This window comes from Haematobia irritans, chromosome 1 (genome assembly GCF_050003625.1).
Source record: "Haematobia irritans isolate KBUSLIRL chromosome 1, ASM5000362v1, whole genome shotgun sequence".
NCBI classification, from domain to species: domain Eukaryota; kingdom Metazoa; phylum Arthropoda; class Insecta; order Diptera; family Muscidae; genus Haematobia; species Haematobia irritans.
The window spans coordinates 42,808,038-42,835,004 of NC_134397.1; the positions used below are offsets into that span (position 1 = coordinate 42,808,038).

Sequence of the window (26,967 nt, forward strand, 5' to 3'; positions counted from 1 at the left end):
TTGTCAAATTTTATTTCTTTCAGATTTTTTTTCTATAGGAAAATTTTGTCAAAATTTTATTTCTTTCAGAATTTTTTTTCTATAGGAAAATTTTGTCAAAATTTTATTTCTTTAAGAAAATTTTGTCAAAATTTTATTTCTATAGACAATTTTGTCAAAATTTTATTTTTACACAAAGTTTTGTCAAAATTTTATTTCTATAACAAATTTTATTTCTATAGACAATTTTGTCAAAATTTTACTTCTTTAAAAAGAATTTGTCAAAATTTTATTTCTTTAAGATAATTTTGTCAAAATTTTATTTCTATAGAAAATTGTACCAACATTTTATTTCTATAGAACATTTTATGAAGTGCCTTTTAGTTGGGAATATTGTACAAAATCTGCCAAAACATCAAGAATTCTACCAGTCTACCAAAATGCAAAAAATTTACAATTTGTGGCAACCGTGGTGAAAAAGTATTGAATCAAAATAAAAAAATTTGTCAAATTTTAATTTCTATAGAAAATTATGTCAAAATTTTATTTCTTTCAGAATTTTTTTTTCTATAGGAAAATTTTGTCAAAATTTTATTTCTTTAAGAAAATTTTGTCAAAATTTTATTTCTATAAACAATTTTGTCAAAATTTTATTTTTACACAAAGTTTTGTCAAAATTTTATTTCTATACCAAATTTTATTTCTATAGACAATTTTGTAAAAATTTTACTTCTTTAAAAAGAATTTGTCAAAATTTTATTTCTTTAACAAAATTTTGTCAATATTTTATTTCTATAGAAAAATGTACCAACATTTTATTTCTATAGAAAATTTTGTTAAAATGTTATTTCTATAGAAAATTTTATGAAGTACCTTTTAGTTGGGAATATTGTACAAAATCTGCCAAAACATCAAGAATTCTACCAATCTACCAAAACGCAAAAAATTTACAATTTGTGGCAACCGTGGTGAAAAAGTATTGAATTAAAATAATGCTTTCATAGAAAATTTTGTTAACATTTTATTTCTTTAAAAAAATTTTGTCAAAATTTTATTTCTATATAAAATGTTGTTAAAATATTATTTCTATAGAAAATTTGTGAAGTACTTTTTAGTTGGGAATATTTTACAAAATCTACCAAAACATCAAGAATTCTACCAATCTACCAAGACGCAAAAAATTTACAATTTGTGGCAACCGTAGTGAAAAATCCTCTAAGTATTGATATTGAATTAAACTAATGCTCTCATAACCGATATGTATAACACATTAGAGTTATGTTAATAAGCTCCATAGACCTTATAATACATAGATGATCCACTATTCTCTTTAAAAATTAATTTTCTGATATTTCGTTTTGATTTTTTCGTAAAGAGTCAGTCCCAAACATTAATTTTCGCGCACTTGCTTTTGTGTTGTTCGTAAAGAGCAATGCTGCTCAAAATTAAATTTCGTATTTTCGCGGTTTTGGTCACAATTTTTTGTTCAAATATGAACTTTTAATATATTAATTTATTTATAAATCCTCTGGTACATCATAAACGTTCTAATTTTGTGTAAAATTGGCAAACTACAGAAAGGAAAACGAAAGAGATTGTAAGCGTGCTCTTATTTTTCTCGTTTATTCTTAATCTTCGGAACTGTCAAACACAGTTTGACACCCATGGCTCATCTATGTATTATAAGGTCTATGATAAGCTCTAATGAGAATAAGAGAGTTAATGATTTCATTAGTGTAAATGATCATAGACTATAGACTTTAGATAGATGATCCACTATTCTCTTTAAAAACAATGTGTCAGTTCCAAAAATTAATTTTCTGACATTTCGTTTTGATTTTTTCGTAAAGAGTCAGTCCCAAACATTAATTTTCGCGCACTTGCTTTTGTGTTGTTCGTAAAGAGCAATGCTGCTCAAAATTAAATTTCGTATTTTCGCGGTTTTGGTCACAATTTTTTGTTCAAATATGAACTTTTAATATATTAATGTATTTATAAATCCTCTGTTGCATCATAAACGTTCTAATTTTGGGTAAAATTGGCAAACTACAAAAAGCAAAACGAAAGAGATTGTAAGCGTGCTCTTATTTTTCTCGTTTATTCTTAATCTTCGGAACTGTCAAACACAGTTTGACACCCATGGCTCATCTATGTATATATGGTCTATGATATAAGGTCTATGATAAGCTCTAATGAGAATAAGAGAGTTAATGATTTCATTAGTGTAAATGATTACTAACATAGCCATGAATATTTAACATTCGAATGAGTAGATAACATCAATGATCTCTGATAAACGCGATTTAACATTAAAAACATAAATATATGAATGCAAAATAAATTATAAGAGGGACTATATATTATGTTACATTTTTAATACCCATCAGTAATATTGATTCATAATGTCTTCATAAAGCAAAAAATTTTCATAAATATTGACATATTCATAAGCAATTATCCAATGCCTAGACACTAGAGAATTTCTTTCCATTTGGTATCATCAGAAATGTAAATTAAATTGCAGTGACCATATATTGCAATGATAATTGCAATTGTCATGTACTCTTGGGAATTTACTTAAAACCTTTCAGTCACGCGAATTCATATAAATATGATGTAGAATTTCTAAATTGTTATTACATAGGTTATTTTGTTTTTGTTACTGTTTTTTTTTTTGAAAGGTTAATAACATTATGTGTATTTGACAAAATAATAAAAATGTATTATTACATTTTGTGGAATGGAAAAAAAGAATCAACCCTGTAAACAATTGCATGTCAATAATTTTATAGTCGCCCTACATTGAAATGAGTTTGGTATAATATTAATGCATAGATATTCTCAGGATAGGAGACAATTATCCTACTGGCGTTGTTGCAGGCTACTCTTTGACCCTTTTTCTACACTCTTACTAAGAATTTCTATTCAATTTATAATTGAATTGAAATTATGTAAAAGTTGTTTTATTCAAATTAAATTTTCATCAATAGTTCAATATTTTTCTATTTTATTTAAAATTTTTTTTTTAACCTTTATTTAATTGTTCTATTCAATTTGACCATATTTTCTCCAATTACTTTTACTACCAAGCAGCTTTAAATTATTTGTCATCATTGTTTCTTGTTTCCCAATTGCAAAAATAAAAAAAAAATCCTTTTCTTATATGCCTTAATTGGATTCTCTTGTTCTGCAAGCAAAGATTTGTGAATGGATAAGAAAACAAAAAATAAATGACATGGAAAATAATGTTAAACAATATGGGGGAATAGCATTGAAGTCTTGAAGCGAATATAAATTGTTTGTTCGTTGCGAAGTTTCTTAGATATATCCATTACACTAATTAAGTTGTCAAACAAATTTGCAAAAGTATATTGTCATGAGATGCAATTACTTTGTCTTTACTTATTATTAGAAAAACACAAAATAAAGTCGTAAAATTGCAAATAAATAGAAAATAAATGCTGTACATATATCCTATAGGAAAGAAGGCGGAAGGCGTTGGTCAATTAAGCCAGTCTGAAAATTATGTATAAAAAAGAATTTTCAAGGAGTTTAAATTTAAATTTATTATGTTTTATTCATATATATTTCATGACTAAATATTAACATTCATTGAACAACTAATTATTTCTCTTGTTTAGTTTAGTACATATTGATAATGGTATTTAACAGTTAATTGAATGAAGAGAGAGAGAGAGTAAGAGACAGAGTATATGTTGAATTTATAGCACTCCATATAAATTCAATATATACTTCCTTGCTCTCTCGCTCTCTACATTCAATTATCTGTTAAATATCAACAGCAACATATACTCAATCACTCAGTGCAACATTACATTACATACTCAAATTTGACGAGAAGTTTAATGGTAGGAAGTATTGAGATTGTAACATAATTCTAATCGAAAAGTGAAATAATAAAGCCAGAACAAAACCCAAGCTCATATTTTCTTTGTGAAGGCTAAAAACAAAATAAAAAAAAAAAAAAACAAGTAAGGAAAGTCTAAAGTCGGGCGGGGCCGACTATATTATACCCTGCACCACTTTGTATATCTAAATTTTCGAGACCATATCACATCCGTCAAATGTGTTGGTTGCTATATATAAAGGTTTGTTCCAAATAAATACATTTAAATATCACTCGATCTAGACAGAATTTGATAGACTTTTACAAAATCTATAGACTCAAAATTTAAGTTGGCTAATGCACTAGGGTGGAACACAATGTTAGTAAAAAAATTTGGGAAACATTTAAATCTGAAGCAATTTTAAGGAAACTTCGCAAAAGTTTATTTATGATTTATCGCTCGATATATGTATATGTATTAGAAGTTTAGGAAAATTAGAGTCCTTTTTACAACTTTTCGACTAAGCAGTGGCGATTTTACAAGGAAAATGTTGGTATTTTGACCATATTTGTCGAAATCAGAAAAACATATATATGGGAGCTATATCTAAATCTGAACCGATTTCAACCAAATTTGGCAAGCATAGCTACAATGCAAATTGTACTCCCTGTGCAAAATTTCTACTAAATCGGAGTAAAAAATTTTCCTAAATCGGAGTAAAAAATTTTCCAAATTTAGTATAGATAGTTCGAATGTTAATTCTGGGGCCATTTAAGTCTATATCGGGCGAAAGATATATATGGGAGCTATATCTAAATCTGTACCGATTTCTTCTCAAAAATCAATAGGGTCCTATTCTGAGCCAAAACACATACTTGTGCCAAATTTGAAGTCGATTGTACTAGGTTAGGTTAGGTGGCAGCCCGGTGTATCAGGCTCACTTAGACTATTCAGTCCATTGTGATACCACATTGGTGAACTTCTCTCTTATCACTGAGTGCTGCCCGATTCCATGTTAAGCTCAATGACAAGGGACCTCCTTTTTATAGCCGAGTCCGAACGGCGTTCCACATTACAGTGAAACCACTTAGAGAAGCTTTGAAACCCTCAGAAATGTCACCAGCATTACTGAGGTGGGATAATCTACCGCTGAAAAACTTTTTGGTGTTCGGTCGAAGCAGGAATCGAACCCACGACCTTGTGTATGCAAGGCGGGCATGCTAACCATTGCACCACGGTGGCTCGATTGGACCAAAATTGCGACCTAGACTTTGATCACAAAAATGTGTTCACAGACAAACAGACGGACTCAGGAGCCCACCCTGAGCATTTTTTCCAAAGGCACCATGTGTCTATCTCATGGGTGTTGCAAACATATGCACTAACTTATAAAACCCTGTTCCACAGTGTGGCGCAGGGTATAATAATCGCTAAGACACAGGCAGATCTTAAGAACTGCAGCAAGCGATTCCTAAGCACGGTTGCCACAGTTGGTAGAATTCTACCAAAAAATAGTACATTTTTTACTACTTGTTTACTATGGTATGTTTTAAAATTTTGACAAAATTATCTAGAGAAATTTTGACAAAATTTGCTTAAAGAAATAAATTTTTAATAAAATTTTCTTAACGAAATAAAATTTTGACAAAATTTTCTAAAGAAATAAAATTTGGATAACATTTTTTAAAGAAATAGAATTTGGACAAAATAAAAGAAATAAAATTTTGACAAAATAAATAAAATAAGAAATAAAATGCTGACACAATTTTCTATATAAATAAAATATTGACAAAATTTTCTATAGAAATAAAGTTTTGACAAAATTTTCTATAGAAATACAATTTTGACAAAATTTTCTATAGAAATAAAATTTTGATAAAATTTTCTATAGAAATAAAATTTTGACAAAATTTTCTAAAGAAATAGAATTTGGAGAAAATTTTCTAAATAAATAGAATTTGGACAAAATTTTCTAAAGAAATAGAATTTGAACAAAATAAAAGAAATACAATTTTGACAAAATTTTCTATAGGAATAAAATATTGACAAAATTTTCTATAGGAATAAAATATTGACAACAATTTTTATAGAAATAAAATATTGACAGAAATTTTTATAGAAATAAAATTTTGACAAAATTTTCTATATAAATAAAATATTGACAAAATTTTCTATAGAAATAAAATTTTGACAAAATTTTCTATATAAATAAAATATTGACAAAATTTTCTATAGAAATAAAATTTTGACAAAATTTTCTAAAGAAATAAAATTTGGACAAAATTTTTTAAAGAAATAGAATTTGGACAAAATAAAAGAAATAAAATTTTGACAAAAATTATAGAGATAAAATATTGACAAACATTTTTATAGAAATAAAATTTTGACAAAATGTTCTATAGAAATAAAATTTTGACAAAATTTTCTATATAAATAAAATATTGACAAAATTTTCTATAGAAATAAAGTTTTGAGAATATTTTCTATAGAAATAAAATTTTGATAAAATCTTCTATAGAAATAAAATTTTGACAACATTTTCTATAGAAATAAAATTTTGACAAAATTTTCTATATAAATAAACTATTGACAAAATTTTCTATAGAAGAAAAGTTTTGACAAAATTTTCTATAGAAATAAAATTTTGACAAAATTTTCTATAGAAATAAAATTTTGACAAAATTTTCTATATAAATAAAATATTGACAAAATTTTTTATAGAAATAAAATTTTGACAAAATTGTCTATATAAATAAAATATTGACAAAATTTTCTATAGAAATAAAGTTTTGACAAAATTTTCTGTAGAAATAAAATTTGGACAAAATTTTCTATAGAAATAAAATTTTGACAAAATTTTCTAAAGAAATAAAATTTGGACAAAATTTTTTAAAGAAATAGAATATGGACAAAATAAAAGAAATAAAATTTTGACAAAAATTATAGAGATAAAATATTGACAAAATTTTCTATAGAAATAAAATTTTGACAAAATTTTCTATAAAAATAAAAGTTTGACAAAATTTTCTATAGAAATAAAATTTTGACAACATTTTCTATAGAAATAAAATTTTGACAAAATCATCGGTATTTTGTACTATCATATTATCGGTATTTAGTACTATCATATTATGGATTCCAGTATTTTCAACAAATTTTGTAATTGAACCATAAAATATTTTTTGATTTAGCTAAATATTATGTTTTTTTTTTAATTACAATAAAATTATTGAAATAATTTTTTGTTTGGCTATATAAAATAATATCAATTATTACATATGTATAACAGTATGTCCTCTTCATTGCTCATATGATTCTTCAGCTTGTTTACTCTTTTTCTATGGAATTTTAATTATCATCTCCATCATAATCATTGTATCCATCATCACCATCGCCATTGTCATCGTTATCATCTTCCTCATAGTAATCCTCATTTTCATACTCATCATCAGAATCTTTGCCATTGCTAAACATTATTTTTGGTTTTAATTACAATAAAATTAATTTTTTGTTTGTTATAAAAAGCAATATCATTTATTACATATGCACAATAGTATGTCCTTTCAAATGCTCATATGATTCTTCAGCTGTTTTGGCATATTCTGCATACTCTTTTTCTATGGAATTGTAATCATCATCATCATCATCATCTCTATCATAATCATTGTATCCATCATCATCATCACCATTGTCATCGTTATCATCTTCCTCATAGTAATCCTCACCTTCATACTCATCATCAGAATCTTTGCCATTGCAACACAAACGAATTGAACACCATATCACCAGAAGACCAGTAATTAGCCCAATGGCTGAAATGACCAACATATTTCCTTTAACATAATCGCTTAGAGGAGGCGAATATTCTGTGTCGTCATTGTCATTCTGGACATCATTATGATGATTGCAACCATCAGAGGAACATGTATAACAATCACCTTTACATGCCCATTGAGTGGATATACAACTGCGAACGACTTTTTCTATAGAACTTACTGAAATCAAAGATATTTTGTAAATTAATTTAAATAAAATAAAAAAATAAAATAAATGCTAAAGAAGAACTGGTAAAGACAAAATTTTCTATAGAAATAAAATTTTGACAAAATTTTCTATAGAAATAAAATTTTGACAAAATTTTTTATAGAAAAAAAATTTTGACCAAATTTTCTATGGATCTAAAATTTCGACAAAATTTTCTATGGAAATAAAACATAAAATTTTGAAAAATGATCTGTAGAAATAAAATTTGCGACAAAATTTTCTATAGAAATGAAATTTTTACAAAATTTTCTATAGGAATAAAATTATCATAAAATTTTCTTATAGAAATAAAGTTTCTACAAAATTTTTGTTTCTATAAAAAATGTCAAAATTTTATTTCTATATAATATTTCTATAAAAAATTTTGTCAAAATTTATTTCTATAGAAAATTTTGTCGCAAATTCATTTCTATGAAAAATTTTGTCAAAATTTTATTTCTATAAAAAATTTTGTCAAAATTTTATTTCTATAGAAAATTTGGCAAAAATTATTCTTTTTATAAAAAATTTTGTCAAAATTCTTCTTTCTATAAAAAATTTTGTCAAAATTTGTCTTTCTATAGAAAATTTTGTTAAAATTTTATTTCTATAGAAAATTTTGTTAACATTTTATTTCTATAGAAAATTTAGTTAACATTTTATTTCTATAGAAAAGTTTGTTAAAATTTTATTTCTATAGAAAATTTTGTCAAAATTTTTTTCTACAGAAAAGTTTGTTAAAATTTTTCTTTCTATAGAAAATTTTGTCAAAATTTTATCTCATATTTGTTGTTTTGATCTCAGCTAACATCTAAGAATTATTTCGGCAAAAGCCCACTATCATAAACCTTTTTTCGGAAGGTTCAAGTGTGGTTCACTTTGGGTTTGGTGAACTACCAGAATTTTTTCTGATAATTGGTTGATAGTTTTGCTGCATGTAGAGGATGCTGATGAGGAATGTGGTAATTCCGAAACGTGCGTCCATCCAACCATCTTGCAGTCTATAGCTTTTAGGCTTAGGCTTTGCCCAAACAAATTTGATAAACATTCTTTTCCGCTGTTGGTTAAGCTACTCTTGTAGTTTAGTCAACGCAATGGTTTTTTAAGCTGAGATCAAAACAACAAATATGATTGAAGTACAAACCAGCAATAACAAAACAAAACGAAAAATTTTATTTCTATAGAAAATTTTGTCAAAATTTTTCTTTCTATAGAAGATTTTGCCAAAACTTTTCTTTCTATTGAAAATTTTGTCAAAACTTTTCTTTCTATAGAAAATTTTGTCAAAATTTTATTTCTATAGAAAATTTTGTTAAAATTTTATTTCTATAGAAAATTTTGTCAGAAATCTATTTCTATAGAAGATTGTGTCAATTTTTTTTTTCTATAGAAAATTTTGTAAATATTTTTCTTTCTACAGAAAATTTTGTCAAAACTTTGTTTCTTTAGAAAATTTTGTTAAAATTTTATTTCTATAGAAAGTTTTGTCAAAAGATCATTTCTATAGAAAATTTTGTCAAAATTTCATTTCTATAGAAAATTTTGTCAAAATTTATTTTCTATAGAAAATGTTGTCAACATTTTTCTTTCTATTGAAAATTTTGTCAAAATTTTATTTCTATAGAAAGTTTTGTTAAAATTTTATTTTTATAGAAAAGTTTTTTAAAATTTTATTTCTATAGAAAATTTTGTAATTATTTTATTTCTATAGAAAATTTTGTCAAAATTTTTTTTCTATAGAAAATTTTGTTAAAATTTTATTTCTATAGAAAATTTTGTCAAAATTTTATTTCTATATAACATTTTGTCAAAATTCTTCCTTCTATAGAAAATTTTGTCAAATTTTTTCCTTCTATAGAAAATTTTGTCAAAATTTTATTTTTATACAAAATTTTATCAAAATTTTATTTCTATAGAAAATTTTGTCAAAATTTTATTTCTATAGAAAATTTTGTCAATCTTTTTTTTCTATAGAAAATGTTGTCAAAATGTTTCTTTCTACAGAAAATTTTGTCAAAACTTTGTTTCTTTAGAAAATTTTGTTAAAATTTTATTTCAATAGAACATTTTCTCAAAAGTTCATTTCTATAGAAAATTTTGTCAAAACTTTGTTTCTTTAGAAAATTTTGTTAAAATTTTATTTCTATAGAAAATTTTGTCAAAATTTATTTTCTATAGAAAATGTTGTCAACATTTTTCTTTCTATTGAAAATTTTGTCAAAATTTTATTTCTATAGAAAATTTTGTTAAAATTTTATTTCTATAGAAAAGTTTGTTAAAATTTTATTTCTATAGAAAATTTTGTAATTATTTTATTTCTATAGAAAATTTTGTCAAAATTTTTTTCTATAGAAAATTTTGTCAAAATTTTTTTCTATAGAAAATTTTGTCAAAATTTTATTTCTATAGAAAATTTTGTCAAAATTTTATTTCTATATAACATTTTGTCAAAATTCTTCCTTCTATAGAAAATTTTGTCAAAATTTTATTTTTATAGAAAATTTTGTCAAAATTTTATTTCTATGGAAAATTTTGTCATAATTTTATTTCTATAGAAAATTTTGTCAATCTTTTTTTTCTATAGAAAATTTTGTCAAAATTTTTCTTTCTACAGAAAATTTTGTCAAAATTTTGTTTCTTTAGAAAATTTTGTTAAAATTTTATTTCAAAAGAACATTTTGTCAAAAGTTCATTTCTATAGAAAATTTTGTCAAAATTTCATTTCTATAAAAAATTTTGTCAAAATTTATTTTCTATAGAAAATTTTGTCAAAATTTTATTTCTAAAGAAAATTGTGTCAAAATTCTTCTTTCTATAGAAAATTTTGTCAAAAATTTTTTTTGTCACAATTTTATTTTTATAGAAAACTTTGTAAAAATTTTATTTCTATAGAAAATTTTGTTAAAATTTTATTTCTATAGAAAATTTGTCAATTTTTTTTCTATAGAAAATTTTGTCAAAATTTTATTTCTATAGAAAATTTTGTCAAAATTTTTTTTTCTATAGAAAATTTTGTTAAAATTTTATTTCTATAGAAAATTTTGTCATAATTTTATTTCTATAGAAAGTTTTGTCAATTTTTTTTCTATAGAAAATTTCGTCAAAATCTTTCTTTCTATAGAAAATTTTGTCAACATTTTTCTTTGTACAGAAAATATTTCAAAACTTTGTTTCTTTAGAAAATTTTGTTAATATTTTATTTCTATAGAAAATTTTGTCGAAAGTTAATTTCTATAGAAAATTTTGTCGAAAGTTAATTTCTATAGAAAATTTTGTTAACATTTTATGTCAAAAGTTCATTTCTATAGAAAATTTTATCAAAATTTCATTTCTATAGAAAATTTTGTCAAAATTTTTCTTTCTATAGAAAATTTTGTCAAATTGTTTTTTCTACAGAAAATTTTGTCAAAATTGTTCTTTCTATAGAAAATTTTGTCAAATTGTTTTTTCTACAGAAAATTTTGTCAAAATTGTTCTTTCTATAGAAAATTTTGTCAAATTGTTTTTTCTACAGAAAATTTTGTCAAAACTTTGCTCCTTTAGAAAATTTTGTCAAAAGTTCATTTCTATAGAAAATTTTGTCAAAATTTCATTTCTATAGAAAATTTTGTCAAAAGTTCATTTCTATAGAAAATTTTGTCAAAATTTTTCTTTCTATAGAAAATGTTGTCAAAATTTTTCTTTCTATAGAAAATTTTGTCAAAATTTTATTTCATTCGTTTTGTTTTGTTATTGTTGGTTTTGTTCTTTAATAATTGTTGTTGTTTTTGATTTCTTCTTTTCGCCTTTTCCTCTGTTGGTTAAGCTACACTTGTAGTTTAGTCAATGCATGGTTTTAAGCTGAAATCAAAAACAACAACAAAATTTTATTTCTATAGAAAATTTTGTCAAAATTTTATTCCTATAGAAAAATTTTGTCAAAATTTTATTTCTATAGAAAATTTTGTCAAAATTCTTCATTTCAATAGAAAATTTTGTCAAAATTTTATTTCTATAGAAAATTTTGTCAAAATTCTTCTTTCTATAGAAAATTTTGTAAAAATTTTATTTCTATTGAAAATTATGTCAAAATTTTATTTTTTTAGAAAATTTTGCCAAAATTTTATTGCTATAGAAAATTTTATCAAAATTTTATTTCTATAGAAAATTTTATCAAAATTTTATTTCTATAGAAAATTTTGTCAAAATTTTATTTCTATAGAAAATTTTGTCAAAATTTTATTTCAGTGGAAAATTTTGTCAAAATTTTATTTCTATAGAAAATTTTGCCAAAATTCTTCTTTTTATAGAAAATTTGTCAAAATTCTTCTTTCTGTAAAAAATGTTGTCAAATTGTTTCTTTCTATTGAAGATTTTGTCAAAATTTTTCTTTCTATAGAAAATTTTGTCAAAATTTTATTTCTATAGAAAATTTTAACAAAATTTTATTTCTATAGAAAATTTTTTCAACATTTTATTTTTATAGAAAATTTTGTCAAAATTTTATTTGTATAGAAAATTTTGTCAATTTTGACAAAATTTTATTTTTATAGAAAATTTTGACTTTTTTGACAAAATTTTATTTTTATAGAAAATTTTGTCAATTTTGATACAATAAAATTTTGACAAAATTTTCTACAAAATTTTATTTCTATAGAAAATTTTGTCAGAATCTATTTCAATAGAACATTTTGTCAAAATTTTATTTCTATAGAAAATTTCCATAAAATTTTTCTTCCTATACAAAATATTCATAAAATTTTTCTTTCTATAGAAAATTTTCATAAAATTTTTCTTCACAAAATTTTTTAAATAAAATTTTGACAAAGTTTTCTATAGAAATAAAATAGGATTTGTGTAGAGGTTTTTGTGGGAATATTTTCTCAAAATTTTGGTAGACTATTTTTGGCTCTAGATTTTAATTATTAAATTAAAATCTAAATAAAATAATATATTTATACACTACCCATTGTAATTTCTGTAGCACATTTCGTTGTATCGGGTGGACATTGTGTTGGGGTAATTTCGTTATGCTTTTTGGGACTATAACATCTTGCATCTGGAATATTTTTGCACTGATAGCATTTTAAAGCCAATCCTACAAACAAAATGAAACAAAAATGCAATAAATAGTAATTTTGTTTTTTTTAGTTCTTTTTGTTTTTTTTTTACCGGTTGTGGCAAACGAAAATAGTATAAATCCATGTAAAAATATAAACCTTTCCATATCGATATTATATCGCTTCAATATATTTGAATTTCTTACACGTTCTATATCCACTGACTGATGTGATTGGATTACAAGATTGTTTTCGCTCAGTTTTAAAAATTTTATGAGGCTAGTGGTTATTAATATGACAATGATTTCGAAACCACATTTCCATATATGATTCAGAAATATTTGTTCGTTGTTTTTTGCATATTTATAGAAAACAAAAATACGTAGAATTCTTTTTCTGATAACAGATTCCATGTTGTCCCATGCTAGACATTTGTAATGATTGTGAATTGTGAGTGAAGTCGGCAGCCCATTGTATTGTTTGTTTTAAATTTATTTTATAAAAAAATAATAAAAAAAGTGTATTCTTAAATGCCAATAGCAACTACCAAGCCATTGTGCAATTAACAACAATCGACTCATTAATGAATAGCAATATTAAAGTGGATTAAAAAAATTTTTATAGCAAAGATAAATTTCTCTTCTTAGCAAAAACTGAAAAATAAGATTTTTTTCCGAAGAAAACGAAAAAAAAAATTTCAAACAAATTATACTTTATCGCTGCTACACACAAAAAAAATTTCTGATTCAAAAATTATAGCAAAGATAAATTTTTCTTCTTAGCAAAAACTAAAGAATAAGATTTTTTCGGAAGAAAACGAAAAAAAAATCAAACAAATTATACTTTATCGCTGCTACAAACAAAATTTTTTTTTCTGATTCAATCACGAAATTGATTGATCCAATTAATTTTTTAATTTAAATGTCTTCAATCACAGAAATGATAGTATCAAAATTAATTGAAGGTCTATTAAAAAATTAATTGATCCACTTAAAAAATTTAATTGATACTATTAACTTTTGTGATTGTTTTTTATTTCAATCAAAAAAAATTGTTGAATTTGTTGTTAAAATTTTAATTGAATATTTTTAAAAATCAATTAAAATTTTAATTGGAAAACTTTTCGTGAAAATTTTTTCTGTGTATAAATTTATCTATATAACGGCTCCTTTTCGTTATATGCAACTCAAACTTATAGCTACTCATAAATATGTCTCTTTCTGACAATTCTCCATAATATGGAGAATGAAAATTTTTTTCGAAAACTTTTTACTTTCAACTGCAGCATAACTTATACCCACCCTCCTTTGGGGGAGAGGATATCCTGTCTGTCCTTTATCCTGTTATTAATACCTGTTCATGCGTAAATTTCCACTTATCCTTTTTTTAACGTTTTTCTTTACAGCTCTCTGTTGGCATTGAAAATGGCAATCTGGAGTCCTACAATTCCGACTTTGAATTGCAATTCAGCCATCCGCTCAAGAACATTGTTGGCATGTGTCGCATCGTTCACAAACAGGGTGGCAAACAAGTGGGCAATGGTTTTATGCAGCTGAAGACGCCACAACAGCCAATAGCACCACAATCGAATGGTAATAATGCCGGTCTAACTACGTCGTCCAATGGTTTCAAGACCACATTGAAAACATCCACCTCTTATGGGTCATTGTCTTCAAGTGCTGCAGCCTCATACCAACAGCAACAATTGCAGCATCAACAGCAGCTAGCCCACGATGCCAATAATGCCGGGGATAATGGGGTGCCCAATAATTTCATGGAGTTCACAGGACCCATAACGGGTCTGGTGTATCTGATGAAAGAACCCAAAGATCCCTTGCTGCACATTTATCTTTTCGAGTGCGATGCCGTTGAAGAGGTGAGTACAATTGGCAGTCTTTGATTTGTCGTTTTGTAAGTTGCTGTGTGTCGGTTAAGATTTATGAGTTACGACGCATAGCAGATACAGAAATTGAGTGTCCCTGAACACCTGTGAATATAGTATATATTTCCAGCAAGGAGGTAAATTTTTGCTGTCACTAGCATAAATGGCCAATGTAGCAAAAGTATGAATGTTATTTTTTTGGGAAAAATCTATAACTTTTTAAGGACTATTTTTTTATTTTTTTATTATAAATAGAAACAAGTATATACGGCCGTAAGTTCGGCCAGGCCGAAGTTTATGTACCCTCCACCATGGATTGCATAGAAACTTCTACTGAAGACTGTCATCCACAATCGAATTACTTGGATTGCGGTAACACTTGCCGATGGCAAGGTATCTTAAAACTTCCTAACATCGTCTTCTAAATTACAAGGTAGTCCATACGTAGTATATATTAAACTAAAAAAGGCCGATTAAATACGTATATAATTAAGTTTAAAGTTTCTATAGAAATAAAATTTTGACAAAATAAAATTTTGACAACATTTTCTATAGAAGTGAAATTTGGAAAAAAAAATTCTATGAAATAAAATTTGAAAAAAATTTTTACAAAATTTTCTATAGAAATAAAATTTTGACAAAATTTTCTATAGAAATAAAATTTTGACCAAATTTCAGCCGGATCGGATGAAATTTGCTTCTCTTAGAGGCTCCGCAAGCCAAATCGGGGGATCGGTTTATATGGGGGCTATATATAATTATGGACCGATGTGGACCAATTTTTTGCATGGTTGTTAGAGACCACATACTAACACCATGTACCAAATTTCAGCCGGATCGGATGAAATTTGCTTCTCTTAGAGCAATCGCAAGCCAAATTTAGGGGTCCGTTTATATGGGGGCTATACGTAAAAGTGGACCGATATGGCCCATTTGCAATACCATCCGACCTACATCAATAACAACTACTTGTGCCAAGTTTCAAGTCGATAGCTTGTTTCGTTCGGAAGTTAGCGTGATTTCAACAGACAAACGGACGGACGGACGGACGGACGGACGGACATGCTCAGATCGACTCAGAATTTCACCACGACCCAGAATATATATACTTTATGGGGTCTTAGAGCAATATTTCGATGTGTTACAAACGGAATGACAAAGTTAATATACCCCCATCCTATGGTGGAGGGTATAAAAAGGCCGATTAAATACCAAAATATGGGGCCAAATATGGGGATCGAGTTATATGGGGGTTATATATAATTATGGACCGATATGGACCAATTCCTGCATGGTTGTTGGATACCATATACTAACACCACGTACCAAATTTCAACCGGATCGGATGAATTTTGCTCCCCTAAGAGGCTCCGGAGGTCAAATCTTGGGATCGGCTTATATGGGGGCTATATATAATTATGGACTGATATGAACCAATTCCTGCATGGTTGTTGGATACCATATACTAACATCACGTACCAAATTTCAACCGAATCGGATGAATTTTGCTCTTCGAAGGGGCTCCGGAGGTCAAATCTGGGGATCGGTTTATATGGGGGCTATATATAATTATGGACCGATTTCGATTTTTGCATGGCCATTAGAGACAGTATATTTACACCATGTACCAAATTTCAGCCGGATCGGATGGAATTTGCTTCTTTTAGAGGCTCAGCAAGCCAAATCGGGGGATCGATTTATATGGGGGCTATATATAATTATTGACCGATGTGGACCAATTTTTGCATAGTTGTTAGAGACCATATACTAACACCATGTACCAAATTTCAGCCGGATAGGATGAAATACAAAAAGATTTATCTGATAGAAAAAATTGCACGAAAATTTTTCATACACAAGTTTTACAAAAAAAAAAAACTTATTATACCCCCATCACCATTCTATGGTCGTGGGTATAAAAATATATTTATTTTTATTTATAAAAAAATAAATTTTGCAAAAATTTAGCTCATAGATAAATTTGAATTAAAATTTTACAAAAAAGCGTTTTAGATAAAATATTACATATTTTATGTGATGGATAAATTTTACCAAATTTTATACTATAGTCAGTTTTACCAAAAAAATTATCTGATAGATACATTTTACCAAAAATTTTCATACACAAATTTTACAATTTTTTTATTTTCATTTACAAACCGATAACTTTTGCAAAAATGTAACTCATAGATAAATCTGGATTTTAAAATTTTCTCACAGATAAATTTTACAAAAAGTATTTTTGATAAAATATTAAAAATTTTATCTGGTGGATAAATTTTACCCAATTTTATCCTATAAGTAACTTAGAAAAAAATTATCTGATAGATACATTTTACCAAAAATTTTCATATACAAATTTTACAAACAAAAAAAAATTATTTATGTTTATTTACAAAAAAAATAAATTTTGCAAAAATGTAGCTCATAGATATACTTAAATTTTAATATTTCTCTTAGATAAATTCCACGAAAAAAATCATAAATACATTGATACAAAAAACATTTTACAAAAAAAAACTTTACAAAATGTTCATAGATACATTGTAAAATTTTTTTTTATTTATCTATTAATTACATTTACAATAAAATGTAATTAATGAGCTTGGTACAAATTTTATCTCACAGATACATATAGAATAGATACAAAAATCTTCTACACACATTTTACAAAAATATATTTCAGAAATAATTTTTACGGAAATTTTGTTTGATAAATAAATAAATTGTGAGAGATCTGTAAAATTAGATCTAACAAAATTTTTGAAATAAAATTTGACAATATTTTCTATAGAAATAAAATTTTGACAAAATTTTCTACAGAAATAAAATTTCGACAAAATTTTCTATAGAAATAAAATTTTGACAAAATTTTCTATAGAAATAAAATTTTGACAACATTTTCTATAGAAATAAAATTATGACAACATTTTCGATAGAAATAAAATTATGACAACATTTTCGATAGAAATAAAATTTTGACAAAATTTTCTATAGAAATAAAATTTTGACAAAATTTTCTATAGAAATAAAATTTTGACAAAATTTTCTATAGAAATAAAATTTTGACAAAATTTTCTATAGAAATAAAATTTTGACAAAATTTTCTATGGAACTAAAATTTTGACAAAATTTTCTATAGAAATAAAATTTTGACAAAATTTTCTATAGAAATAAAATTTTGACAAAATTTTCTATAGAAATAAATTTTTGACAAAATTTTCTATAGAAATAAAATTTTGACAAAATTTTCTATAGAAATAAAATTTTGACACGATTTTCTATAGAAATAAAATTTTGACAAAATTTTCTATAGAAATAAAATTTTGACAAAATTTTCTATAGAAATAAAATTTTGACAAAATTTTCTATAGAAATAAATTTTTGACAAAATTTTCCATAGAAATAAAATTTTGACAAAATTTTCTATAGAAATAAAATTTTGACAAAATTTTCTATGGAAATAAAATTTTGCAAAAATTTTCTATAGAAATCAAATTTTGACAAAATTTTCTATAGAAATAAAATTTTGACAAAATTTTCTATAGAAATAAAATTTTGACAAAATTTTCTATAGAAATAAAATTCTGACAACATTATCTATATAAATAAAGTTTTGACAAAATTTTCTATAGAAATAAAATTTTGGCAAAATTTTCTATAGAAGTAAAATTTTAACAAAATTTTCTATAGAAATAAAATTTTGACAAATCAGAAACAATTTTTACAGAAATAATGTATTATAAATTATATTATAATGTATTGTTAATAAATCAATTATGAGAGATCTGCGCAAGTAGATCTAAAAGAAATTTTCTATAGACATAAAATTTTGACAAAATTTTCTATAGAAATAAAATTTTGACAAAATTTTCTATAGAAATAAAATTTTGACAAAATTTTCTATAGAAATAAGATTTTGACAAAATTTTCTATAGAAATAAAATTTTGACAAAATTTTCTATAGAAGTAAAATTTTAACAAAATTTTCTATAGAAATAAAATTTTTCTATAGACATACAATTTTGACAAAATTTTCTAAATTAAATTTTAATATTTCTCTTAGATAAATTCCACGAAAAAAATCATAAATACATTGATACAAAAAACATTTTACAAAAAAAAACTTTACAAAATGTTCATAGATACATTGTAAAATTTTTTTTATTTATCTATTAATTACATTTACAATAAAATGTAATTAATGAGCTTGGTACAAATTTTATCTCACAGATACATATAGAATAGATACAAAAATCTTCTACACACATTTTACAAAAATATATTTCAGAAATAATTTTTACGGAAATTTTGTTTGATAAATAAATAAATTGTGAGAGATCTGTAAAATTAGATCTAACAAAATTTTTGAAATAAAATTTGACAATATTTTCTATAGAAATAAAATTTTGACAAAATTTTCTACAGAAATAAAATTTCGACAAAATTTTCTATAGAAATAAAATTTTGACAAAATTTTCTATAGAAATAAAATTTTGACAACATTTTCTATAGAAATAAAATTATGACAACATTTTCGATAGAAATAAAATTATGACAACATTTTCGATAGAAATAAAATTTTGACAAAATTTTCTATAGAAATAAAATTTTGACAAAATTTTCTATAGAAATAAAATTTTGACAAAATTTTCTATAGAAATAAAATTTTGACACGATTTTCTATAGAAATAAAATTTTGACAAAATTTTCTATAGAAATAAAATTTTGACAAAATTTTCTATAGAAATAAAATTTTGACAAAATTTTCTATAGAAATAAATTTTTGACAAAATTTTCCATAGAAATAAAATTTTGACAAAATTTTCTATAGAAATAAAATTTTGACAAAATTTTCTATGGAAATAAAATTTTGCAAAAATTTTCTATAGAAATCAAACTTTGACAAAATTTTCTATAGAAATAAAATTTTGACAAAATTTTCTATAGAAATAAAATTTTGACAAAATTTTCTATAGAAATAAAATTCTGACAACATTTTCTATATAAATAAAGTTTTGACAAAATTTTCTATAGAAGTAAAATTTTAACAAAATTTTCTATAGAAATAAAATTTTGACAAATCAGAAACAATTTTTACAGAAATAATGTATTATAAATTATATTATAATGTATTGTTAATAAATCAATTATGAGAGATCTGCGCAAGTAGATCTAAAAGAAATTTTCTATAGACATAAAATTTTGACAAAATTTTCTATAGAAATAAAATTTTGACAAAATTTTCTATAGAAATAAAATTTTGACAAAATTTTCTATAGAAATAAAATTTTGACAAAATTTTCTATGGAACTAAAATTTTGACAAAATTTTCTATAGAAATAAAATTTTGACAAAATTTTCTATAGAAATAAAATTTTGACAAAATTTTCTATAGAAATAAAATTTTGACAAAATTTTCTATAGAAATAAAATTTTGACAAAATTTTGTATAGAAATAAAATTTTGACAAACTTTTCTATAGAAATAAAATTTTGACAAACTTTTCTATAGAAATAAAATTTTGACAAAATTTTCTATAGAAATAAAATTTTGACAAAATTTTCTATAGAAATAAAATTTTGACAATATTTTCTATAGAAATAAAATTTTGACAAAATTTTCTATAGAAATAAAGTTTTGACAAAATTTTCTATAGAAATAAAATTTTGACAACATTTTCTATAGAAATAAAATGTTGACAAAATTTTCTAAAGAAATAAAATTTTGACAAAATTTTCTAAAGAAATGTTCGTAGGTTGTTTTAGTTACAAGTGGCAACCGTGGTATCGGCCCAAGGCGCCCATATAGACCGATCTCCCAATTTGACTTTTGGGCTTCTGTAAACCGTAGTTTTTATCAGAGTTGTCTTAATTTTATCTCATATATACATATAAATATAGGTAGAAAAATCTTCCACACACATTTTACAAAAATATACCTCAGAAATAAATAAAAAAATTACGTGAGTTCTACGCAAGTAGAGTGTTAATAAAATATGAAAAAAAAAACTATTAATCTATAATTGTGGTTTCAAAGCAATCGAGATAAAAAGATAAATATTTCTGATAGATAAATATTCACACAAAAAATTATTTAATAGATATATTTTACAAAATAATTGAAAGATAGATATATTTCGCAAAAAATATGTAATAGATAAATTTAAAAATGAATCTAATAGTAGAATTTAAAAATACATACTACATATTATTATGATATTTATTCCAGTTTATTGGACAAGAAGATGAAGATTTAAAAAAATACCTGATAGATAAATTTCAACAAATATTTTCATATACAAATTTTACAATACTACTTTATCTTGTAAATAAATTATAGAAATTTATTAAATATCATAGACATAATTTACAAAAAAAAAAACAAATATCTCATACAAAATTTTACTTCCTGGATATATTTTACAAAAATGTATCTTATACATAATTTTTACAAAAGGTTTTCTCTTAGATAAATTTTGCATCAAATGTATCTCATTTATTTATTACCTCATAGATATAATTCCTGAAGTATTTTTAATATTTATAAAAATAAAAAAATTGATTTATCGCAAATTTAAAATTGTAACTATGAGATACATTTTGTAATATATCTATGAAATTTATATACGACATAAACGTTAATTGAGACACATCTTTTTCGAAATTTATCTAAGGTAAATTTTATCTTTTAAGTTTAATATTTTTTTTTTACCAAAAAAACACATTTTTGTAAAATTGTTGTTGTTCAACAAAAATTTTCATAAATAAATTTTACAAAAATATGTTTTTTTGGTAAAAAAAAATTATTAAACTTAATAGATTAGATAAATTTCAACAAAAATTTTCATAAATGAATTGTACAAAAATGTGTTTTTTTGGTAAAAAAAAATTATTAAACTTAATAGATAAAATTTACCTTAGATAAATTTCGCAAAAGATGTGTCTCAATTAACGTTTATGTCGTATATAAATTTCATAGATATATAACAAAATGTATCTCATAGTTACAATTTTGATAATATTTTACAAAAAATTTTAATTTTGACAAACATTTTTCTCTTAGAAAAATTTAGAAAAAACTGTATCTCAATTATTTTCAAACTTTTTTGTTATATATAAATTTTATAGATTATCTCATAGGTACACCTTCCAAAGTAGGTTAAATTTATTTATAATATTTCTTACTTTAACAGATTTAGATTATATGGGAATTTTGAAAACAAAAATATCTGTTATATAAATTTCAACAAAAAAAAATCATATAAAAAATTAAAAAAATATTTTTGCTCTACAAAAAAAAATTCAAAATTCATAGATAAAATATAAGAAAAAAATATCTCAAACAGGGGAAAATTCCCATCCACAATCAGAGATATTATTCAGAGGCCCCCCCGGATGACTGACAAAAATTTGTTTTTTTTTGGTAAAAAAATTTATTAAACTTAATAGATAAGATAAATTTCAACAAAAATTTTCATAAATAAATTTTACAAAAATGTGTTTTTTTTGGTACAAAAAAATTTATTAAACTTAATAGATAAAATTTACCTTAGAAAAATTTCGCAAAAGATGTGTCTCAATTAACGTTTATGTCGTATATAAATTTCATAGATATATAACAAAATGTATCTCATAGTTACAATTTTGATAATATTTTACAAAAAATTTTAATTTTGACAAACATTTTTCTCTTAGATAAATTTAGCAAAAAATGTATCTCAATTATTTTCAAACTTTTTTGTTATATATAAATTTTATAGATTATCTCATAGGTACACCTTCCAAAGTAGGTTAAATTTATTTATAATATTTCTTACTTTACCAGATTTAGATTATATGGGAATTTTGAAAAGAAAAAAAAAAAACATATCTGTTATATAAATTTCAACAAAAAAAAAATCATAAAAAAATTACAAAAATATTTTTGCTCTACAAACAAAATTTCCAAATTCATATATAAAATATAAGAAAAAAAATATCTCAACCAAACATATTATTTCATAGATAAAATTTTACAAAAAAATTGTCTTATCGATAAATTTGACCAAACAATTTTGTCTTAGATAAATTTTACAAAAACGATAAAATTTTTTCAAACGTTTCTATCTTGCATAAATTTCAAACATTTTTCTCTTAGATAAATAAAAACGATAAATTTTTTTTTAACATTTTTGTCTAACATAAATTTCTAAGATAAATCTAAAAAAATTCTAAGATAAAAAAATTGATCTCATAGAAAAATATATTTGATAAATTTAACAAAATTATATTTATTTATTTAAATAAATAAATAAATATAATTTTGTTAAATTAAATAAATTTAAATAAATAAATAAATAAATATAATTTTGTTAAATTTATCAAATATATTTTTCTATGAGATCAATTTTTTTATCTCAGAATTTTTTTAGATTCTAAGATAAAAAAAATGATCTCATAGAAAATTATATTTGATAAATTTAACAAAATTATATTTATTTATTTAAATAAATAAATAAATATAATTTAATATAGATAGAATTTTATTTAATTATAATATTTCTTAAATTAAAAAAATGTAGGTTTTATGTGAATTTTTTCAACGAAAATTCTCCTGAAACTTCAATTATTGCACTTGTACTCACTTTATATCCTTTCAAACGATGTTCGTTTTGTTTACATTTCGGCCCCCTCCCCTTCCCGCCAGCCTTTCAGAAAGCTCAATTAGTTTTGGCTATACTAAATGAACTTTGGTGGTATTTTCAAATGAACATTGAAAAAATATTTTTAAGAGAATTGCCTTTGTGTTTGGTACGTAAATAAGGGGATATTTGTGCCAAGCGGCCGGGTCGGGTCTGCCGGGGGAAGCGAACTGATTCGCTTGTGGTGACTGACAAAAACCCACAGAAGGGTAAATAATCGAAAATTGCACTGACGTTGAACGAAACGAAACGAAACCATTTATTTTTCGAGAGCACTAAAAGCCACAACAGAAATTAGATTCTCAATAGGCAAACGAGGCTGGTGTTTGCAGTTGGTTAATCTGAGGTTTTTTTTTTGAGGGAAGCTTTGCATTTTTATGGACTGGAGTTTTATCGCTCTCTCTCTCTCTCTCTCTCGTTTGGTATGGTGTGTCCATTATCCAAAGTTGTTTGAACATTTGCTTGGATATTTGTTGGGATGAGTCTTAGTTTAACACTGCGACCATATTTTGACATGGAAAAATTTAACTTTAAACCAGAAAAAAGGGTTTCAATACAGCTCACAATTGAGCAAAGCGTAACCAATATGGTTGTGGATTTTATGAGGCCAATGGCAAATAACGAGGGAAAACATGAAGCGTCAGCATTTTACACAAAAATATTTGGGTCATTTGCCATGGCAAAGGGGCGAAGCATAAAGAGGTCTTGTATGTAAGGGACCGAATGGAAGATATGTGAACATAGATCGGTAAACCTATATATTGCATATCTTGAAAACTTGGGATTTTTCTTCTATGTTATTTTCTCTGTGTCCTTTGTAACTCTTACATTTTATATCAATTATGAAAATATTTGTGTCTGCATAAAATATTGGCTAGGATTTCTTTTCAATGTGGTGGTTTTTTTGTTTTGTTGTCCTCTTCATCTCCATATCTCGTTTGTAGTATGAATTTCAAATTGACAATAAAATACATTTGTGAATAAGAAATTCACGTTGTTGAAGGGTTTTATTCACCAAGAAATCCATGGAGAATATCCTTATGGCGGTTGCTACAAAATATGCATAAATTTAAATGGATTACAAGTCCCCCTCTATCATGATCCAATAGAATGTATTGGAAAGCAGGGAGAACATGTTAGTAGAGTTGCTGATATAATGGTATCCCTCTTGTAATATTTGTATTTATCTCTCTTTTTTTAGACGTGAGTGAGTATCCCCCACCTCTCACACACAAACGTATTCAAATAGCTTTCGTTTGCTTGGGTTTCTCTTTTCAAATAACCAACATCAGGTTATGGAACGGAAACAGGAAATCACACATATACACATACACAATTATTCTCAAATATATGTGTTCGTCTAACATTTTTCTTTGAATATATCGCCATATATGTGTGCGAGAGAGTACTATATCCGCTTTTAGAAAGACACATTTTCAATTTAGCACAATGATAATGCTTCCATTGTCTGTTGTGTTGGTTCGTTGGTGATGAAACAAATATTGCCAAGAGTGGTTTTTAGTGCCGGCAACCTGCTTGTAAAATCAAAGAAACACTGAAAACAGAAATAATGTAGAACTAAATTGCCATACTCGCATTGTAGACTAGAAAATATATCAGTATTATCTCTTAAAGAAATTCATTAAATGGCTTTAAGAGTTGAATTGAATGGAATGCCAAAATTTTCTATAGAAATAAAATTTTGATAAAATTTTCTATAGAAATAAAATTTTGATAAAATTTTCTATAGAAATAAAATTTTGATAAAATTTTCTACAAAAATATAATATTGACAAAAATTTTCTACATAAATAAAATTTTGACAAAATTTTCGATTGAAATAAAAATTTCACAAAATTGTATATCGCAATAAAATTTTGACAAAATTTTCTATAGAAATAAAATTTTTGCACAATTTTCTGTAGAAATAAAATTTTGTCAAAATATTCTATAGAAATAAAATATTGGCAAAATTTTCTATAGAAATAGATTTTTGACAAAATATTCTATAGAAATAAAATGTTGGCAAAATTTTCTATAGAAATAAAATTTTGCACAAATTTTCTATAGAAATAAAATTTTGCACAAATTTTCTATAGAAATAAAATTTTTCAAAAATTTTCTATAGAAATAAAATTTTGTTAAACATTGTCTATACAACAAAAAGTTTGATCAAATTTTCTATAAAAAAAAATAAAATTTTGACAAAATTTTTGGAAAGGTCTCTATAGAAATAAAATTTTCAGAAAAGTTACTATAGAAATACAATTTCGACAAATTTTTCTATAGAAATAAAAATTTGACAAAATTTTCTCTAGAAATAAAATTTTCTATTGAAATAAAATGTTCAGAAATTTTTCTATAGAAATAAAATTTTGACAAAATTTTCTATAGAAATAAAATTTTGACAAAATTTTCTATAGAAATAAAAGTTTCACAAAATTTTCCCTAGAAATAAAATTTTGAGAAAATTTTCTATGAAAATAAAATTTTGAGAAAATTTTCTATGAAAATAAAATTTTGAGAAAATTTTCTATAGATATATATATAGATATATAGATGCGAAAAATTTTTTATACAAACAATATTTTGACAAAATTTTCAGAAAATTTTCAATAGAAATAAAATTAAAAAAAACAAAAAATCTTTAGAATAACATTTTGCAAAAATTTTCTAGGGAAATAGATTTTGACAAAATTTTCTGTAGAAGTAGAATGTGGAGCAAATTGTCTATAGATAAAAAATTGTGGCAAAATTTTCTATAGAAATAAAATTTTACCAAAAATTTCTATAGAAATAAAATTTTGACAAAATTTTCTATAGAAATAAAATGTTGCGAAATTTTCCAATCCAAACAATATTTTGACAAAATGTTCTATAAAAATTTTTAGAAAATTTTCTATACAAATAAAATTTTAACAAAATTTTCTTTAGAAATAAAATTTTGCAAAAATTTTCTATGGAAATAGAATTTTGACAAAATTTTCTATAGAAGTAGAATGTTGAGAAAATTGTCTATAGAAATAACATTTTGAGAAAATTTTCTATGGAAATAAAATTTGGACAAAATTTCCTATAGAAATAAAATTTGGACAAATTTTTCTATAGAAATAAAATTTTGACAAAATTTTCTCTAGAAATAAAATTTTGAGAAAATTTTCTATAGAAATAAAAGTTTCACAAAATTTTCTATAGCAATAAAATTTTGACAAAATTTTCTATAGAAATAAAAGTTTCACAAAATTTTCTCTAGAAATAAAATTTTGACAAAATTTTCTATAGATAAAAAATTTTGTCAAAATTGTCTATAGAAATAAAATGTTACCAAAATTTTTGATAGAAATAAAATTTTGACAAAATTTTCGATAGAAATAAAATTTTGACAAAATTTTCGATAGAAATAAAATGTTGCGAAATTTTCCAATCCAAACAATATTTTGACAAAATTTTCTATTGAAATTTTTAGAAAATTTTCTATAAAACTAAAATTTTAACAAAATTTTCTTTAGAAAT

General features: G+C 23.8%; 2 protein-coding genes across 3 annotated transcripts in view; one reads left to right on the forward strand and one right to left on the reverse strand.

The window, feature by feature from the left end:
* Window positions 1-26,967, forward strand: part of plx (PTB_TBC1D1_like and TBC domain-containing protein plx) — a 135,062-nt gene that overhangs the window by 32,469 nt on the left and 75,626 nt on the right. For both annotated transcript variants that reach the window (XM_075290096.1, XM_075290097.1), the window contains exon 2: window positions 14,295-14,765. In XM_075290096.1, the coding sequence (XP_075146211.1) occupies window positions 14,295-14,765 (471 nt within the window). The remainder of the gene's footprint in view (window positions 1-14,294; window positions 14,766-26,967) is intronic.
* On the reverse strand, window positions 6,964-13,302 carry LOC142219806 (uncharacterized). The gene is made up of 4 exons (XM_075288615.1): window positions 13,002-13,302; window positions 12,796-12,927; window positions 7,369-7,822; window positions 6,964-7,293 (listed from the first exon to the last, which is right to left on the reverse strand). The coding sequence occupies exons 1-4, from the start codon at window positions 13,300-13,302 to the stop codon at window positions 7,176-7,178; spliced, it is 1,005 nt and encodes a 334-aa protein (XP_075144730.1). The 3' UTR covers window positions 6,964-7,175.